The following is a 20,665-nucleotide window of genomic DNA, read 5'->3' as shown; positions in this document are numbered from 1 at the left end:
ACAATCTTCCTCACCAAAGAAAAAACACAGGAGATAACGTGTTTTATAACTTCTATGTACTTTATCAGCCGATCAACAAGCACTTATGAACAGCTACAAGGCGAGGGCCTTCTGAACCTGACTGGCTCCAGGTGAGCCCCCCACCACCTCACCAGCCCCAGGGACCACACCCTTAGGGTAAAGGGCCCTCGGCAGAGGCAAAATTCTCCAAGTGGGCGCCCCTGAGACTTCACTTCTCTCCCCTCCACACCCCCACACAGTCCCAGCAGCCCAGGACGGATCAGAAAGCTATTCACAAATCAGTTAGGGAAAAGCAGTTTCTTTTTCCTCTATGAGAATTCACTGATTTTCTGCAAGCCCTCAGAAGACCACCCAGGGCTGGCGGGTCGTGGTTTGGGGAAATATAAACCACATTCCAATCCACGTGTCAGAAAAATCAGCAGAGGCGGGGCAGCTCCCAGGCAGGACTCCCCGAGCCCCGGCACCCTCTCTCCTTCTCATCTCCCTCCACCTCACTCTGCTCCGGCTTTAGTTGTTTTCTCCTGTACTAAAACCTCCAGGGCCTGTTACTTAGTCTTTTTATCTCCCACAGCCCCTGGACCCCTGCAGGCAGGTAAGCACTTAATAAATTGATTTGGTTGGACTATGTCTCCCAAAACTCATATGTTGAACCCTAACCCCAGAACCGCGGGATGTGACCTCATTTGGAACAAGGTTGTTGCAGATGCAGTTAGTTAGATGAGGTCCTCCTGGGGTAGGAGAAGAGACCACAGGGAGGACGCCATGGAAGACTGGACCTGTGCTGCCACAAGCCAGGGAACCACCGGGAGCCTTGGAGAGGCCTGGACAGACGCTCCCCCAGCGCCTCCAGAGGGAGACGGCCCTGCCACCCCTGGGTCCCGGACTGCTGCCTCCAGGACTGAGAGAGAACAAAGTTCTGTTGTTTAAGCCCGCAGCCAGGGCGCTTTGTTGCGGCAGCCCCAGGACGTTGACACACAACCCAATGGCTTAAACCAGTTTAAACACACGCACGCACACCCAGGACATCCAGCAAGACCAGAAGGTAGCATCTGACGTTGGACTGCATTCTGCAAATATTGATCGATTGCAAATATCATCTCCTGTGCAGCCCTTGACGGATTCCTATGTGTTCTGTTCTCCTGGGCTAGAGACGGAGAACCAGCCTCCTGGAGTTTCTCGTGGTGAATCAAGCAGCTGCAGCTGCTGCATTTACAAGTAAAAGTAAAGCAGGTTTCGTGACTTCCGTTATTTTACTGTTTTATTAATCTCAGAGTAGTGCTCCTTCCTCTAAAACTTCCATCTCTTGGTTTCAGCCGTTTGACTAGACAATGTAGGATGTTCACTATGTGAGGTCACGAGCTCAGTCCCAACAGGGCTCCACGACGCTGTGGCCGTGGTGTGCTTCTGATCGCGGGAGGACGAGCGGGGCAAAGAGTGCGGGCAGGTTAGCAAAGCCTCCTGGCCTCTACTGGAAAAATCGAAGCGTGCGATCCTCAGACACGAAGATTTGGGAAACCTTGAAACCCCCACTCCTCCCTCCCCTCCAGCAGAGAGGAGGGAACAAGGAAACGTTGGCAACAAGGAAACGTGTCTCTCTTTTTTTTTTTTTGGAAATGTGTCCCTTTTCTGAACTGCTCACACAAAGTCGATGAGCCCCTCTTGTCCCTGCCTCACCTTCCTCCTAGAGAAAGGCAGGCTGCACACAGGAGAACCAGGGCAGAAACACTTTCCAAACGAGAACAGTCTGAACGGAAATGAAGGTCCTCTCAGCTCCCCACCCTTCACCGCCTCCAAACCGAACAAACGAACACAATGCAAGAAACATACTAGGAATGTTTTCTTAATAAAAGGCATATGGGAGCCTAAGCCACTTGAAACTTCCCTTAATTCTGCACTATCCCCAGTCTAAGAGTTCATTTTAAACTGTGGATTTGCAAATATTGACTTGCCGCTGTGTCGGCCAGTCAGCAGTGTGTTCATGTGGCAAACGGGTAAAGCTAAGATCCTCTCAGCTCCAGATGAATATTCAGTTAAGTTCCCAAATGCTCCTTTTTAAGGAAAAACGTCCTCAGATGAACATTCCCACATTTGAGTGAAAGCCGTTCCGCGTGCGTCCTCTGTGGTATACATTAAGTCCTTGTGCAGGCGAATATCGGAAAGCTCAAATAAATAACTCTTCTGGGGAGATGGAAAAGCTCATGAAACTTCTGCAACCCAGGGTTTTAGAGGCAGAGATTGGCTAATATTTTACTCAAAAATCTACCTTTGAACCACAGAGAATAAGTAGGTCTGTCTATAATCTGCTACTCTGATGTTAAGCTTTCACAGTGATCGTGTCCATCTGAAACAAACCAGTGGGGCCTGGGGGCTAGCAGGACAGCTGCAGGGTAAGAAATCCCCAGATGACCACAGTTTCAGCATACGCTGGGCTGTTTCAATTTGGCTCCTACAAGCTAAACATTTTATTCATTCCTCTCTATGTTGTTTTAGAGATGAAAGGAATGCTACAGTTTTCCAAGAAAACCTTTCTAGAATGTCAAAGAAAAGGATTATTGAAGTCTGCCCATCAATATTAATGCAGTTAATATGGCCAGTAACAGATGCATTGAGAGCCACATGCTTTTACCCAGACAGCATACGAAGTTTCTTAAAGCTTCACCCCTGGAAATGGAATAGTCCTTCACAGAAGCCTATTTTGGTAAACTTAGCATGCATTTTCAATGCTTTCTAACATCTGTCTCTTATTACCAGGGGTCCTGATACCCAGTTGACAACAAAGCATTTTGAGTGCCTTGAAAATCGGATCCTGCTTCTTATTCCTGTCCTAAATCATAATTTTATTGTGACCTCAGGTTCATTTACAAGCACCATTTTTATTTCCTGGACAGACAGGCAGCTATCCACTCTAAAATGCACATTCTACTTTCATAAATACGTTCCGAGTCAGAAAAACACTTAAAACTAGTATGCATGTAAAATTCATATTAAATAGAATCTTTTCTGACCTTTATAATGTAGCTCCAGAGCATGCACAAACTTAGGAATAAGATCAAACATTTTACTTTTTCAAGTCACCTAATTAACATTACGAGCAAATTGTTATTGTCCATAGAGGTCAATACAATCCCATTTAAAAAATGAAATAGTTTTTCCTAATTACAGTGCACTTCAATTTCTACACTCAACACCTTGTAAGTAATTGTTGATCTTAAGATTGTGTATTGGCGAGAAAAACTGGGATAAGATTGGAGTGGTTTTCAAGCGCAGGGGTGCATTGTCCTTAAAAGCGCTCCGGCCCCTGCCCCCGCTTTGTCAGCTGTGGAGAAGAGCGCAAACTTCAGTCACTCACAGAGATGCGGGTCAAGGTTCACACCGCCGCCCCGGAAACCACCAGTCACGCAGAACAGGAGCAGAGTCTGTAGGACTAGGAACCCTGTTCAAATTCAGGTAGGAACCTGAAAATGAAATCTAGGATTTTAAGCCAGCCATGAAGAATGCCAGGGCTTCCCAACCCCGTGTCTGCCATCCTCTGGGCTTGGAGACAGAAGGGATTCCTTCGTGGGGAGGGCACTAAATCGCCTCACCACCCAGCCTTCAGCTATCGATGAACGCAGCTTCCAAAAATGCATAGCAATTGGTCAGTTAAACAGAGGGTCAAACTCTCATCCAACACCAGCAACAAAAGCCGTTCAAACAAAGCCCTCGGAGGCAGCTGCGCGCAGGGCTGGAGCACGGCTTTCGGCTGGGGTCACGGAGAGGGGCGACTCCACCTTCGGGCGGGGCAGAGCGGAGCGCTCCCCGTTCCTCCGAGCCTCCCGGGGGGCGCTCCCCTGGACCGCGGCCCCGGCCCTCTCCCCAGCCGGCACCGCACACAATGGCGCCCCGAGCTCCCGCCACCGGGTTCTCGCGCCGCCAGCGCGCCCCCCGCGCGGCCCGCGTTCCCGGGTCCGCGCACAAAGGAGGCGCGTGGGCTCCTCCGCGCCCCGCGCTCGCCCGGCCCGCGCGGCCACCAGGTGCTGGAGCCAGCGACCCCGCGCCCGCGCGTCTCCGCGCATCCCGGGCCTCCCCGCGCCGGGGCTCCCACTGCCCGGGGACACCCACCGCCCGGGGCCTGTCCGTCCGCCGCGGGGGCGCGGGCCGGGGGGCACTCACTTTCTCGATGGTCCCGGGCAGCAGGCGTTCCAGCAGCCTGCAGAGGACCACCCCATCCTTCAGGGACGCCTGCAGGAAGCCCTCCGGGTCCGAGATGGTTTTCTTGGGCGACTCCAGCACTCCCAAGGTAATGAGCCACGTAACGGTCTGCTCGGCGGAATTCATAGCGGCGGCGCGCCCGGCCTCCCCGCGCCGCGAGCCCGTCTCGGCGCCGTTCACCTCGGAGCGGCCGCGGCCCGGCCGGCTGCGCCCCCCGCCCCCTCCTCCTGCTCGCCCATGGAGAGGCCGGCGACGGCGATTGGCTCGGGCGGCGCCGCGGTCCGGCCGGCTCGCGCTCCCTCGCGTGCGTCCTGGCCGACTGTCAAGTGCCTTTTCATTACATGCACATGAACCTGCGGCGGCCGCCCGGCGCCGCCCCCGCCGCCGCCTCCCGGCTCCCAGCCGCTGCCGCCGATGACATCACTGCCAGGAGAAGAAAAGACGCCGCGCTGAGCGGCCCCGCGCCGGGCCCCCCGGCCGCACAGCACCCCCGCGCCCGGGCCCGCCGCCGGGCGCCCCCGCCGGGCGCCCTCCACGCCCGGGCCCCGCCGCCGTGCGCCCCGCCGTGCGCGCGCGTCCCCACCTGCGCGCCCGGCCGTGGGCCCCCGCCCCAAGGGCCCGGTGACCTCCAGAAGGCGACAGCCCGCCCGCCGGGGAGGGCTGGCCGGGCCTCCCAACCCGCGGGCCGCGCGCGCCCTTAACCGTTCGCGCCCCGCGGGGCCCACGCGCAGCCCCCTCCGGACGCGAGAGCCCGGCCTCGCTGTCCTCTCCGTTCCGCTGCCCTCTCCCCTCTCGGAGGACTCGGAACCGTTAATTTATAGCCTCAATCTGTGAATGTTTAAATTATTAAATGCTTCCCAGAATGCTCTTTTTTATTTTTGCCAGTTTCATTTCAAGAGGTTGGGGGTGGGGGGGCATGCTGAAAACGAGACGTTTGCTTCTCTCCGCTATTGCAAGCCAATAATTACAGGACACAAATGATAATTAAATCTGTGACCAGATGGGTCTAATTCGGGGAGGAATTGATTTTCCGGGCGCTGCTGCGATCCTTGGGGAGGGGGACGTGGACGCCCCGGAGCGCGGCGCGGCCGGTGTCACTCGTGCCCCCTGCTGGGAAGCCTGTGACCTTCCCGGCAGGGACTCGGCTGGCCCCTCTCCAGGACCAGAAACCTTGGAGCGACTCTGCTTTAAATCGCTAGTGACGTTTCCAACACTGTGGGAGGAAGGTCAAGAAAAGAGCAGAGCCTGAACTGGGTCTATGCAGATGATCGGAAACAAGGACTGAGAATAGCTCAGTCCAAACAGGCCACTTGGCCGGATCGCGCTTGGGCGAGAGACGCTCAACGGGAGACCAGGCTGTGAAGGCCCGCAGGCCCGCCCTGAGGAACTCAGACGTCCAGCTGTCACGTAAGGAGCATGCTTCTTCAGACAACAAGCGACATTGACACAGTATATGCTAACGAAGGAGGAGGGCCTCTTCTTGAAAGAAGCAGGTGTGAAGATGCACACGTGTGTTGTTCACTCCATCCACAGTCCATGAGCTTTCCCTGCTTGCTTGCTGGGACTGCCCAAGCAGCTGCAAACCGAATTAGCAGTCACCTACAGGGAGCCTACTGTGTGCCGGGACACGCATCAGTCCAGTTAATGGCAAAGGCTGGAAACCATATAAAGATTTTTTAAAACAGAGGCTTTACTCTGCTCTTGCCCTGCTTTCTTCCGGAGTACTTCTCTTGCAATCATTAGTTGCGTCTATTTCCAGCTTCGAGTCAGCCTTAAATTTTCTTTCCAAATGCAAACACAAAGTAACTGAAAGGGCAGTATGAACTCTGGGTTATGGGGGCCCCGTCCTTGATGGTCCCAGCTGCTACTTCCTGTGCTCCCTGCGTCTCTGCCCAGGGCTCTGTTCCTGCATTGTGTCACACCATCATTACTACAGCCTCATGGAGCTTCTCTCCTTGTCCGCATTTTACTGGTCACACATCCAGCGAGTGGTGGAGACGGCCCCAAACCTGGGATCTGAGACTCCAGGACTGACACACCCTACCCGTTTTCTAGACCACTTCCCTACGTGACTTCTAGGAAACAGAGCAATTAACAGCTTGATAAAGTTTGTGCCAAAGACTCTATCAATGGAAGGGATTGACCCGAGTGGTCGTCCCGTCTCGGGAGATTCCTGTTTACTCTCAGTGCTGCTGAACTGGAGACATAATTTAGACGACATCACTACCATTCCAAATTCTGTTACATCAGCTGTGGTGCTTAGAAGCTGGTAACCACGGGCGAGGTTCACCTTGTCTCAATCAAAGGGTGGTACAGAAAGGCCACTCTAGGGCATGGCCTTAGTGACCAGCGAGCCTGGAGCCGATTATTGGCAGAAGGGAGACCCACGGGCCACCCACCAGAGCTGGTCTCAGAAGTCCCGGGATGTTGAGTGCTTCAGAGCTGCTAGTGGCATTCTTTCACCTTGGATGTACATTGATTTCAGAAACGTTTATCTGGAAGGAATTCTAGAAGGTAGCATTGTTCAAAGCCAGGTGTTTTTAGGTGTTTAACTGAGTTGTTTTGGTATCCAAGGGAGGCATTTGGTTAAGCTTAACATTTTTCTGAGTTCCTGTGACAGAGGACGTGTGCTGTGGAGGAGAACTTGTTGTCGGGTTGGGTGGGAGCCAGTTAACATTGTTGTTGACGGGAGATTTTGGCCCTGTCTGTGGATGCCCTTTGACTCACCTCAGAAGAGCGTGTGCCCTTCGGTGCCCTCACTTCTCACCAGAGGATTCCAGCCTCGGGCCCAGCTCAGCAGCCTGTTAATGCCTGAGGGCCACATCCCCGGTCGTTGCTGGGGGTGTGCCCACAAACAGCTGCAAACTAGTAACTGCCCAGAGCTCAGCCGGGCTGCGCTAACTCAATTTGTTAGCTCGTTGGTGTTTGGAGGACGGTGTTCCAAAAATGTTGAAATTTACCCCAACCTGAAGCCGGGCAGGCAGATGGCTGTTTACCTACCAGTGTGTAGCAATCACTCCCTGTAGAATTGCTTTTATTGATTCGACCATTGTCTAGATTGAAAAATGCTGTAAGAAGCAGTTCTGTGAAGCTCATTGTATCTACTGTAAGTGTGTTATCGAAGGCACTCGTTTTATCAAACAGTGTCCTATTTATTTGGCACAAGTATGGTCAAGTGCTAAAAATTAAAGATGCAAGGCAGGAAGAAAATAGTTAATAACACATATGGCTGAAAAATTACTCAGGATCAGAAGATACTTTACTGAATAGTATATTATGAAACAGAATGTCAGCAAGACACTTATCTGAGTTTGGGTTCCCCCAGAAGAAGATCCTGAGCCAAAAGCTTGGGTGCAAGTAGTTTATTTGGGAAGTGATCCCGGGAAAGATAAACAAAGCAAGGGAGAAAGTGAACGGGGAGGAGGGAGAAAAGCGAATCAAAGGTGTGTAAGTGCACACCTGGGGCTCAGTTCCCCCGGGGGCCTTGAGAAGCAAAATGGGGCAGGTCTCAGTCTTTTGACCGGAGGACTGCAGGCTGGGCATTACCCCTCAACTCCCATCTCTGTGGTTGGCCATCTCTCCCGGGGCAAAGACCTCTCACTCAGCAGAGCCTAACGTTGCGTGAGCAGGAGATCCCCCATGTGGACCCCTGGGAGCGATGGCAAGAGGAGCCAATGCTCTTTCTAGCCATTGGTGCCTGGATGCTGCTTTGTAGCTACTGGGAGCACAGCACCATATAACCATATAACATATAACATATAACCATATAACAGCCTTGGGTTCAAGGTATATGCTGTCTTGAAGGACAGGTCCCTAACCCTGCAGGAAGTCACCCAGAGCTGGCTTCTGCAAGTATCCATCCAGTGAGATACATTGCTTCCCCCTCCAGGACCACAGGCCTTGGATGTGACCAACTTGCCACAAGTGGTTGGTGTGGCCATATCAGCGGGTTAGACTCAGCCTCTGCTGTGGGTCACTAGGTCGGTCTCGGTGAGAGGGAGCCCACGCTGTAGCTCTTGCACGCCTCCATCCCTGCCACTGTGACTGCGCTGTCCATGGCTGGTTGTGCAGGGCACTGGGGTGGCAGGCAAAGCCCAGGCTGGCTGGCCTCAGCTACAAACACCATCTCTGTGCCTGGCTGCTAAGTGCCCCTTCCCTCAGTGATGCTCTCTGGGACATGGGACTCAAGAGCCACAGGCCTTGTGTCTGCACCCACAGGTCCCTCCACGGGCCCCTCCCCACCGTCTTGCAACCACTCATCCCATCTTGCCCCTTCCAGGCACCCAGACGAGGAGCCAGCCACCCCCCACTGTCCAGGCGTCAGTGCACGGAGGAGGTGACCAGCGAACAGCTCAAAGCTTTGCCATGGAGCTTCTCCTCGCCTGCCTTGCAGCCGGGCTGTGGCGTGGCAGCAGTCCATTTTCAGTTCACACTAAATTATCAACCAGACCCAGGCCAGGTCTCTCTCTCCCAGCTGGTCGTAGTAAACGTCCACGATGTCGCAGGTGTGAGCTGAGGAGTGTTGGGAGTCCAGCCAACGGGGGCAGGAGACTTAGAGGACTGGGTCATTTGTGTCAATAGCTCACCGTGCCCTTGGGACCTGCTCATGCCCAGTCCCAAATGCAGCCGGTCCCCCTGGGCTGGGTAGCTACTGTGCCAGCTCCACCTCGTCACTTGGCGCCCTCCCTGGCCGCTGCCTCTCAGAACGTCTTCTTAGTGACGTCGGTGCCCCCGCCGGGGCGTTCTAGCTGCTCTAACTCTAGGAGAGAAAGGAGTCTCCGGGTCTCCAGGCGGCATCTATGCCGACCCTCCCCCTCCCTTCTTCCACTCTGCCGGGCTGCCCAGCCTAAGGAGCCACCCCTGCATGGACTAAGGGTCGGCTCTGAGCACCAAGATGTTACTCCCAAGGTGGAAGCACCATGGTATCCTGGACCCTCCCGTCCAGCCTCACGTTCGCCCGTTCCACGCTCGCCCAGCAAAGCTGCTCTTGAACAGAGTGCGGGATTCTGGAGAAGAATCCTTCCTCCTGGGGCTGCTCCTCTTCCTCCCCAGCCGGGGCTGCTGCACTTGACTGGTGGCTGCTCTAGAGGCCGGAGGAGCCCGTGGTCGCCGTGTTCTCTAACCCCAGCAGAGCCTTTCGTGGTCCCCAGGCGGTGGGAAGCTGTGCGTCTCCAGCTAAGCGGAGGGACCACTGGCTTGGAGGGATCAGGGAATCAGAGATCCTCCCCCCTTGCCCCTTCTTGGTCTCAGGGACTCTCCCCAGCCTGGCCGTGGACTCTGCCGAGGAGGCCTGCCTGCGCGCCCAGCTCAGCTGCTTTGCAGGCCAGCCACGTTGACGACAGACTCCGGGCCCTCTCGCTGCAGGGGATGGATGTTTGTCACGTGCCGCCACAGAGGCCTCTGCCCTTTGCAGGGCCTTCACCTCTTAGCCCCTGAACCTCTGGTTCTCTTTCTTCAAGGCTTCTAGGGCAGTTAACAAGTCAGCCGGTTCCCCAGCCCTGGTAATTGCCCTTACCCGCATATCCCCCAGATGTTAGAGTCACCTCACAAGCCAGTGCTTCCCTCACACCTGGTCTGCATTCCGTTCGGTGCGGGTGAGAGCTGTAGTCATTGTGAGGTGCAGAAGGGGGTTCTTACCTCTTCATATAGACCAGCAATAGCATCTATGATGGTTAATTTTATGTGTCGACTTGAGTGGGCCATAGGGTGCCCAGATATTTGGCCAATATTATTTTGGGTGTGTCTATGAGAGTATTTTTGGGTGAGATTAACATTTGAGTCAGTAGACTGAGTAAAAGAGATTGCCTTGCTCGATGTGGGTGGGCCTCACCCAATCAGTTGAAGGCCTGAAGAAAACAAAAATACCAACCCTCCCCCAAGTAAGGGAGAATTATCTGGAAGATGCCTTTGAAATGGAACATGGGCTCCCCTGGGTCTTCACCCTGCAGGTTGGACTTACCAGACTCCAGAATCATGTGAACCAATCCCTTATAATAAATCTCTATACATATCCTATTGATTCCATTTCTCTGGAGAACGCTGACTGATGATCATCCTGTGGCCGGGCAGTCCGGCTAGTGAGAGATGTGAGTCTAGATTCCCCTCCTGTGTGTCTGCTCCCAAGGTCTCTTCTGATACCTACTGCCTTGGTTTGGGCTCCCTGGAAGGCAGACCCTGCCTCAGGGCTTGGGGGCAGGTGGTGTGTTTGGGAGGGGAACACAAGATGCCCAGAGGAAGAAGGAGGGGCGGGGAGAAAGGCTGAAATTACAGCTGTGTGAACGGGTGGGCCACTGTCAGAACCGGGGTTTCCGTCCCTCTGGGGCCCTGCATTAGCTTCCTGTGGTGACCACAACTTGGCACCACCCGCTGGGGAACTTAAAAACAGCAGAAATGTCTCCACACTCAGGAGGCGGAAGCCCGAGATGGAGGCGTCGGCGGGCTGGTCCTTTCCGCAGGCTCTGAGGGGTCCGGTCCAGGCCTTCTGATGTGGCTGGCCGTCCTTGGTGTTCCTCGGAGATGCATCACTCCGGTCTCTGCCTCTGTCTTCACAAGGCGTTCGCTCCCTTCCAGTGTCCAAGTTTCCGTCTTTTTATAAGGACACCGGTCCCTGGATAAGGGCCCATCCTAACCCAGAATACTCTCATCTTAACTTAATTACATCTGCTAAGACACTATTTCCAAATGAGGGCACATCCCCAGGTCCTGGGAGTTAGGACTGAAACATACCTTTTTGAAGGACACACTTCAGCCCATGATAGGGCCCTCTGAGAAACCATGGGGGCCCTGCCTCAGAAATCCCCCCCGAGGAGGGGAGGCAGCCGCCTACCACGCCCCGTCAGAGCGAAGGCCAACTCTCAGGTCTCTCTTCACGGGACGCTCAGATCCACCAGTGGTTCTGCGCTGTCGTCCTGATCCTTCCATGATGAGTCTGCCCGTCATCAGCCATGTGTTTCAGCAGCTGACAGTAAGTCCCCGGCAGATTTGACGTTTCACTTGGAATTGCCGTGGCCTAATAGACAGTCCCCCAGTTTCTTATCAGCTGAACTTCCGTAAAGAGGCAGTGTTCTCCTCAACTCTACGGGCACCCTGAGATCTGGCTCCCACAGCACAGGCAAGACAAATGCTCTCTTATTTTCTGTGTTTGCCAGTTTTCAACATCATGAGTTGGTGTTCTAGCATCCTTTAAAGCAGACCAATAATTTCTTTTAAGTATCATTATGAATTTATGGGTTTTGAAAATCATTCTTGATGTCTCCCCCAGCAGGCTGTCTGCTGTCAAAGTGCAGGAAACCTTGGCCAGCTCTGTTAGCTTTCGAGAGGCTGACGCCACAGATGCCTCATGGGCCTTCCTGGTGCCCTTACCCATTTCCCAAGGTGAGTAATCGGCGATGTTTTTCTCTATTGGCATTTTATTAGGAGTATTTTCTTTTTCATTTGCTTCCAAAAGGATTTGTCTTTTCCGTTTTGATTTCCTCTTTGATCAAATCTTCATCTAGGGATATGTTCTTAATTACCAAGAAATTGAGAGGTTTTGGCCCATTGATTGTGAGTAGGCGATTGAGCCTATAAATCTCTGCTTTTCAAAATTTCCTAGCATTTTAGGGGCCGGCCCAGTGGCGTAGTGGTTGGGTTTGCACACTCTGCTTCGGTGGCCCGGGTTTCACAGGTTCAGATCCCGGTGCAGGTTCAGATCCTGGACGCAGACCTAAGCACTGCTCATCAAGCCAGGCTGTGGCAGCATCCTACGCAAAATAAAGGAAGATTGGTGCAAATATTAGCTCCGTGACAATCTTCCTCACACACACACAAAATTCCTAGCATTTGAAATGCTCCATGAACACATGGAAGGGTGCACACACTCTGTTCAAGAGATTGTGTATTTATATTTATAATGTAAGGGTTTTGTACCTTTTTTAAAAAGAACTTTTTACTCCAAAATAATTTTAGACCCACAATAGGTTGCAAAAATAGTACAGAGAGCTCCCAGGTAGAGTTCCCCTGGCTTCCTTCACGGGTGATGTCACGTGACCACAGCGAGTACGCCGACACAGGCACACTATTGGTGCTAGACTGCAGACGTTACTTGGATGTCACCAGTTGATACACGTACTTTCTGTGCATGTTTCTGTCACTTCCATCGCTGTGCTGACCGCGTCATCACCGCCACCATCCAGCTACAGAACGGCCCTGTCGCCAGCACGGAGGTCCCCGGTGCTGGCCCTGTGCAGTCGCACCTGCCCCGCCGACCTTCTGAACCTTGTCCGCCCCTTTTCTGTCTGTTAGATGCATCCAGTTCTCAAAGACATACGTGTTAAAATCCAGTTTTCCCTAAATTTCGAATCATTTAAAAAGTTTATATCTGATGTTCAATGCACAGGTTAACTGAAAACTTTTATCTTTTTCACAAATTGTGCTTTAAATCAATTCATAGTGTTCAACTTTCTCCTGATTATTTCCTTCATCCTGAATTTCAGCTTGTCTGAATGGAAAAATCATATTTTTCCATTTCTTTTTTCTTTTGACTTGTATTTCCCTCATAACTCTTTGCCCGTATCTTCAGTTCCAGCCCTTCTTCATTGCTGCTTTTAGGTTAGATCATGTAAAGAACATCAACTGCAGTTTATTTTTTATGCCTCTTTCACAGTGCCTGGTATTTTTTATAGGAAAATAAGTCCCTTCATATTTAGTGTGATGACCGAGACCCTTCATTTTGTTCCGTTTACTTTAAGTAATTTGTGATTTATTTTACACCATTGTTTTCTATTTTCCTTTTCTGTGTTTTTCAAATTGCTTTATTTTGAAAAAAGGCAAAGGTTTATTCAAATTGCTCTTTATTCTATTTTTTGTCCTTTTTTTAAATTGAAAAGTTTCATGTAATTTTCCAGTCAATAAATGGTTATCTTTCCTTTCTTGGCTTATAGTGAGACCATATTTCTACTTTTAAAGGTGCAATGCCAGGGCCGGCCCAGTGGCATAGTGGTTAAGTTTGCGCACTCTGCTTCAGTAGCCTGGGTTTGCCAGTTCGGATCCCAAGTGCAGACCTACACACTGTTCATCAAGCCATGCTGTGGTGCATCCCACATAAAGCTGAGGAAGATTGGCACAGATGTTAGCTCAGTAGCAATCTTCCTCAAGTAAAAAGAGAAAGACTGGTAACAGGTGTTAGCTCAGGGCCAGTCTTCCTCACCAAAAAAAAGAAGAAGAAGAAGAAGAAAAGTGTGATGCCATAAGACACTATTTCCCCACCAATGTGCTCTCTTTTCCTCCTGCGTGCCACCCGCCCCAATGAGATGAGACTCCTAGGGTGCTGTGGCCTCTCCCTGCCCCCATCAGCCCTCAACTCCATCCCTCCAGGCAGATCACTGGAGGACTTTGCCGTCTCCCCTTTCTTGACCCCAAACTCCTATATTTTGCAATCAGTTATTTAAATTTTAAACTATTGTTAGGATTTCATTTGTAGAGCAAACCCTCTTTTCCAGGAGTCTTTATTTAGCACTTACGTTTCACACACATGGCTGTGTGTGTTTGTGTGTGTGTGTCTACGTATCACTGCTCCCCGCCGTCTCTTCTTCTCCAGCCCTTCCTGCATCCTCAGGTTTGTGTGCTGTTGGTGCCGGGTCTCAGACGTTCACCTCTGACGGGTGCATCGGTGATAAACTATTTCATTTCATCCACGTTTGGGAGGATGCTTTTACCACCCCGACCAGGAATGGTGTCTGGGCTGAGCAGAGGATGGCTGGGCCGCGTGCCCTTTCCTCAGCAGCAGCGGGGTGCTCTTCCCTCGCCTCATGGCTTCCACTGTCACAGGCAGAGTCCTCTGCTGGTCTGGTCCTTCATGCTTTGCAGGTAACTTGTTCTTTCCGTCTAGAAACTTGGAGGATTGGGGCCGCCCGTGGCCAAGTGGTTAAGTTCTCGTGCTCCGCTTCGGTGGCCCAGGGTTCCCCGGTTCAGATCCTGGGCGCAGACCTAGCACCACTCATCAGGCCGTGCTGAGGCGGCGTCCCACATAGCACGACCAGAAGGACCCATAAGTAGAATGTACAACTACGTACTGGGGGGCTCTGGGGAGAAGAAGAGAAAAAAAATATTGGCAACAGATGTTAGCTCAGGCCTAATCTTTTCTAAAAAAAAGAAAGAAACTTGTAGGATTTTCTCCAATGTTAGAGATTAGCACTTTCATCAGGCTATGATCAGGATGTGTGTACATGTGCACATGTGTGTATGCATATGCGTGCATGTGTGCATGTGTGTGTGCACACACATGTATTCACCATTCTTGCCTGGAACTTGACAAGCTTTTTCACACTCCTGACTCCCTTGTTTCTTCAATTACTTCTATCTAACACCCTCTCCTGCATCTCTTCATTTTTGTACATCCTGGAACTTCTATTATTTTCCCGTTAATTCTCCTTTACGTATTTTCAGTGTTGCTTCTTTTTCCCCTCATGATTACTATCTTGATATTTTCACCCTGTGCCTTGAGGTATCTTATATCCTAGTCCGGTCATTTCGACTAGCTCAGCAATTAAGTTTTTCTTTTAGCTGCAGGAAGTCATTTTTGTGTTGCACTGAAAACTCCATGAGTGTGTTTTTATCTTTTAGGAAAGGAAGTGAAAAATACTCCGCTTCACAATCCAGGGGATTTATGATGGTTAAAATGATCATCCCGTTAATTTATGGCCCAAATAGAGAGATGACAGGAGACCCAAGGGATCTCAGGCACGGGCAGCTCCTCTCTGACCTCACAGCCGCTCTTGTCATTTCTGCCATCTTCAAACCCTCCCCTCCAACTCCCCTTTGCCTTCTTTCCAGAACATGCGTGCTGGGCCTGATTCAAACCTGGTCAGTCTGTTCGTGGCACCAGAGCTCTTGCCCGGTCCCTGGGACGGTTTTCTGCTGACTTCCTGTCGGTTTTCTGTCTCCCCTCTCCTCTCCACTAATCCCTTTCCTCCTTGGTGACAAATTCCCTGGCTCTCCCAGCCCCCAGCCCCTCACCCCCACCTCATTCCATCCCAGTCTTTAAAAATCCCTCCACAAAACGCCCTTGTCTTCAAGTCGCTGTCCTGCAAGCACCTTCCCTCTCTGATTCCTCCTCCCCGTCACTCCCGCGCTGGGTCAAACCCGTCACCGGTCTGTGGAAGCGAGCCCAAAACGAGGAGCAAGGCCACTGCATATGGAGCCCGGTTGTGACTGACCGGCTGGCAGCAGAACTTCCCTGGGCTGATCGGGAAGCCTTCTCACTCTCACTCCTTGTTTCCAGAAGAGCACAGGTAGGAGCTTCTGAGACACGCTGCTGCCCATGGTTCTTAACAGCCTTGAAGTTAGGAAGCCCTCTAAGAATCTGATGGAAGCCAAGAGAACTCTCCTGGGAGGCAGAGAATTCCCCAGGGCTCTTGGATTCCCTGGAGCGAGTCCTTGGGGCTCAGATGAAGACCGTGCTGGCCGAGAGCACTGTGAACAGAAGCCACGTCCTAGGGCCAAGGACACCTACCTGTAAAAAAAAGCCACAGGCATTTGAAGATCAAACTGCTCCAGTGACATTTGTTTGTGTAAATCCTAGGGATGCCGTGTTAGGCAAGGCCTGTTAGAAAACCAGATGTGCACAAACCTCTGTTCTCCTGACATGAATTTGCCTCAGGGACGCAGGTGAGCACCTGCCTGGATTTTGTATGAAATAACGGAGACAGATAAGGACGCTGCTGATGGGTTGTAAAGCCTGAAATAAACATTGGCCTGGAAAGTGGGTGGTGCTTTGATTTTTCTTTAAAAATACCCATTGATTTTTTTTACCTATATTTCATGCAAAACTTTAAAAGTTTCTATTGCAGAAGTGCTTTTTGAAGAAGAACAGACATAGATGCCAACGAATAAATATTTGGTGACATGATTAGTTGCCCTCTTTTATATCGGGGCAGCAAAATCATCTTCCGTGAAAATATTTCGCTTTATAAATGGAATCCGAATGGATGGAGCCAACAATGACTCCAAACATTTTTAATTGCCTCCATTTTCTGTTCTTTCAACTTATTCCAGGAAAAAAGTACATCTAATGAATTATGCGTTTGATTAATTGGAACCTAGTTTTTAGAAGCCACAAGTTATTGAGAATAGAGAGGTCCCTTAAGGAACAGCACCTGCGTGCTTGTCCAAGTACTCCATTTCATTAAGATTCTGCCCAGACACTGAGCACATTAGCCTGCGGTGGAAAAGCCTGCCTCCCACAGAACAATTTCTGATGGAGGTGGCTCCCTTAGCTCGAAGGAAGGGAGCAGGGAGGAAGGTGACAAAGTGAAATGTGGGTCCAAAGAAGGGATGAGAAAATACAGCTGGAAGAATAAGCCTGATAGGAAAGTGGTTGATCAGAAGGATTAAGAAAGAGGATGGCGGTCGGCCTGGTGGTGTAGTGGTTCGGTCTGCACTCTGTTTCAGCGGCCCGGGGTTTGCAGGTTCAGATCCTGGGCACAGAGCTACTCACTGCTCATCAAGCCATGCTGTGGTGGCGTCCCACATACAAAATAGAGGAAGAGTGACACAGATGTTAGCTCAGGGCCAGTCGTCCTCACCAAAAAAGAAAAAGAAAAGAAAAGAAAGAGGACGGAAAGAGAGAGGCCAGGCTGGGCAGAGGTGGTTCTACTACAGAGTGGGTGTGGGAGGCCAGACATTCTCAGTGGAAGGCAAAGATGACACAGTAAAGTGTGAGGATAAGGAAACACGTCAAATGAAGAAAAATAACAGACGTACGTGTTTTCACAGCAGTATTATCTATCCACGTGAGAAACTAGAAAACGTTCATGTTCCTGGGAAAGAGCTTGGTAAGTTAGAGTAGTAACTTTACGGATCATGGTTAGGTCAATGAGATGGTAAATGTGAAGAGAGTGAAATACTGTGTATAGAACAAAGCCAGAATCATTTATACAAGGACATCACTGAACACCAGCAGAAGGGCAGACGGGCCGGTGCCTGGGTGCTGAGGATGGTGAGGAGTGCGTCAGACGTAGCTCTGGGCAGGTGCCACCTTAATCATTCCCAAGGTGGGAGACGGCACAGGCATCTCCCACAGAGTGATGGAGACGCTCCAGAACAGGCGAGTACAGAGCTGAATCGCACAGTTCCCTGAGAAGGGACCCTCCCTTTACGGCGACCACCCACCTTTCTGCACCTGCTCTGTCGTGCTGGGACTGGGACCCTGCGAATCTCAGTTCTCCCTCACCCAGTTGGCCCCGGTGAGTCTCCCAGAGGTGGGCCGCACAGAGAAGGGCTGGAACTCGGGAGGAGGCCCCATTCTGCCAGGCAGGTCCTCAGCCTCCAGTGCTGACAGCCCACCCTCCCCGGTGCTCCTCCAGCTCTGGCGGGCAGCTGCCTTCTCAGGATCTCCCCGTGCACCCTCAGCACCCCATGCAACTTCAGCACCCATGCAACCTCAGGGGTCCTCCAATATGTCCAATTCAACAACAGCTCCCTAGACTAAATTCCGTGTGTTCAACGGACCAGCGTGGCTTCTGTCCTCCTGGTGGGACGCTCGCTGACACAGGAATCTGAAGAGTGGAACAGCCAGTCGAGGCAGACGAGCGATGGCTTAGATGCAAAGAGTGAGGAAAATTTCAAGGGAAATAGGAGCCAAGAATATGTGGGGTGGCATGATCAGCCCACTAGAAAAGCCACTGAGCTAAAGGAAGAAACAAAAGGGCAGTGGTATTGATAAAGAGAAATGCCTAGGGACCCCATGTTCTAAAATAAGGTGATGGGGGCACCAGGAAGCAAGGGTTCTGCCAGCGCCCCCTCATCACCATCTCCAGGCTAAATGAGAGAAGGCTGAGAATGAGGTGGGGGGCAGGAGAGAGAGGGAGCCTCATTTGGAAGGTCCTGAGCATCTTGCTCCTCCCGCCAGAGAGAGGAGGCGTGTGTTTCACCCAAGTAAGAGAGGACAGCTAGGGGGACCCACTCCCTGGATTGGTGGGGTGCAGCGGCAAGTTCCCGAGCAGGCTGTGGCTGCCGTGGGGACAGCTGGTGCCCTGAGTATGGTGGGACGGGGAGCAGTCATGTTTCCCTGGGGCTGGACGAGGACCCTGAATGCAGACTTGGGTACTCCTGAAAGGTCACTCTGAAGCGGGCCTCTGGAGAGGTGAGGTGACACCAAAAGAAGGGTCTGGGGGTCCCCTGATGCTCAGGAGCAGATGGCAGGAGGCACCATGCACACCAGGGAGCTGTCGGTGGAGGTCCCCGAGGGCTTCTGGAAGGACCCACACGGGAAGAAGACACCAGTTCTACCCACAGGTGGGAACTTCCCCTGCCTCACCTCTCCCTTCCTCTCGTCAGGAAGAGGAGCCGGGGGAGCACCGTGACAGGAGGGGGGACAAGTCCAGGAGGCAATGAGAGAGAAGGACACACCCCCACGCCTCCCCCACGCCGAGTCCCGGGTCAACGTTGGGGCTGGGCTGGGGTAGAGAGACATTTAAAACTGAATGAGAAATGGAAGGCTTACTGTTAGAATGGGCTGGGATTTTTTTATACCAAAAAAATGTGATTTTTTGTTAGCACCTGACAACAACCAGCAAAGCTCCAGCTTCTGCCCTCGATTTCCTGCGGTGCGTTTCCGGATGCCCCAAGGAACGAGTGGACAGAGCTGCTTGAAGGGCTGTGGGGAGAAGGAGAAAGGCACTTTCTGTGTTCTTCCCCCCGAGGCCAGCTGATCAGTAAACTGGAGAGGCTTTTGTGTGAAAAAGAACATTCTGACAACATGGGGAAGTCAGCGTGAAGCTAGAACGTGGGGTCAGGAGCGAGAAGCCCCAGGACTGGAGGGGAGGGCGTGGCCGGGCCACAGACCTCAGCCTTCGTGGCAGCCCGTGGGACAGCGACGGGCGCCAGACTGTCAGAGCTGGCTGGCGGGAGGTTTCCCACCGGCTGTGCTGAGGCACCGCTCTCTGGGCTCCCCTCAAGACCTCCCGAGGGCGGACACGTGTTCTGGCAAGAAGACTCGGACGGCTAGTCCCCACGACCATTGTCTTCTTCTAACTTGGTGGTAAGCTGGCATTCTGAGTCTACACCTATTGCAGGTTTGGCTCATTTGAACCCACCCATTCCTACACACAGCCGGGTTCTAGTTTCAGTCCTGCAAAGTTTGGGTCCAGGCTCCAAACAATGTTTCTACAGATGAATTACCACCTCTGGCGAGACCGCTCTGCCCCACTTAGGTCTGAAAATGTCCCACCTCCTCTCGTTTTTCCTCCAAACGGTTCAACATTGATATGGGTTTTGTGGGTCGACTACAAGTTCAACCGTGTGCTCGTGGCTGGAATAGTGGCAAGGAAGGCACAGCCCTTTCCTCTGTCTGTGCCCGTCCCTCTTGCCAGTTAACCAGGGACTGCCGCCCCATCCCGGGGCACCACAGAATCTGTCGCCGTGGACTCTGAAGAGCAACCTCTCTACACTCTCCGCCTCTAGGCTGGCGATTCTGGAGGGCGGGGGCGCCAGAGGGGGTGCAGGTCTCAGGGGAAGGGCGGGACGCACGTTCCAGCATAGACCCAGGCACCACAGAGCCTGTCTTCAGTCACGTCGGCATCTCATTTTATTCAGTATGTCGCAGTTATCGCAGCTTCTGAATGAGCTGATGGGCTGGATGAAAGTACCGGGTTGACCTACTGGTCAGCTGAGTGGTTTGTCTGTTGCCTAGAAAGAACTCAAGCTACATGGACAATTTGTACAGCAAGGATATGCCAAAGTTAAGATGTGTACACCCATTGCTATGTAAAGAATTGATTCATAACCCAGCCTCCAAAACCCAGACTCACAGAGTAATTTTAAGTTCATTCTCACTGGCACATTAAAATTTTTCTCCAGGTGCCTGTATGTCTTACATCTTAATAATTTTTAATATTCTGCCTTCAAGCTAATATTTTCTATTACAAAACAATGGAAGCATTCAGCACAGATGCAGTTACAGCCATCCTGGGTCAGCTACTCCAGAATACAATGGGACCCTCATCTCCCAGGCAACGGGCCAGGTGACAAAGGTATTTGATACCTGCCCTGTTACGCCCCCAAATACAACCGCCATCCCGTTATAAGCTGGAGTTTAGAGTAGTGGTTGTCGTATATTTTTACTCATGAAAAACGGTGATAGCCTGGTATATTTTTAATCTGACATCTAAAGGTTTTCATTATAAGTTAAAATAGTTGCAAAGGACGTAATTTTCAGTGTATCGTAAACACTGACTTAACAGCAAGCTCATGTCACCCTTTGCTGGTGTCCAGTGGAATCTACAGACCACGCAAATTTCACACCCACCATTATCCATCACAAGTTCTTCCTTAAAAGTCTGTAATTTTACATCTTGTTTTTTTCCTTAAAATTGTATTTCTAATGTAGTTTCTCCACAGAATTTATCTTAACGTAATATACTTTTATATTAGGACTTTTATTAATCATTCTAACTTCTCTGCAGACAAAGTACAT

General features: G+C 51.6%; 1 protein-coding gene and 1 long non-coding RNA gene across 7 annotated transcripts in view; one reads left to right on the top strand and one right to left on the bottom strand.

The window, feature by feature from the left end:
• Positions 1-4,906, bottom strand: part of ARHGEF7 (Rho guanine nucleotide exchange factor 7) — a 155,699-nt gene extending 150,793 nt beyond the window's left edge. The window contains exon 1 of one of the 6 annotated variants that reach the window (XM_070579285.1): positions 4,796-4,906. Coding sequence is in view for 4 of the 6 variants with exons in the window: in XM_070579280.1 (XP_070435381.1) it covers positions 4,174-4,338 (165 nt within the window). In the remaining 2 variants the exon portion in view is untranslated. Of the gene's footprint in view, positions 1-4,173; positions 4,607-4,795 lie in introns of those variants that run through there. The other 5 variants (XM_070579288.1, XM_070579280.1, XM_070579277.1 and 2 more) reach the window with 5 other exon arrangements.
• On the top strand, positions 4,089-15,952 carry LOC103540905 (uncharacterized). Its single transcript, XR_011528267.1, has 3 exons — positions 4,089-4,300; positions 11,474-11,586; positions 15,473-15,952. It is a non-coding gene; the product is annotated as an uncharacterized lncRNA (long non-coding RNA).
• Positions 15,953-20,665: the final 4,713 nt, after the last annotated feature.

Source organism: Equus przewalskii, chromosome 16 (assembly GCF_037783145.1).
Source record: "Equus przewalskii isolate Varuska chromosome 16, EquPr2, whole genome shotgun sequence".
Classification (NCBI taxonomy): domain Eukaryota; kingdom Metazoa; phylum Chordata; class Mammalia; order Perissodactyla; family Equidae; genus Equus; species Equus przewalskii.
The sequence above is the reverse complement of the archived record's forward strand: the minus strand, read 5'-3'. Positions and strand labels throughout refer to the sequence as shown.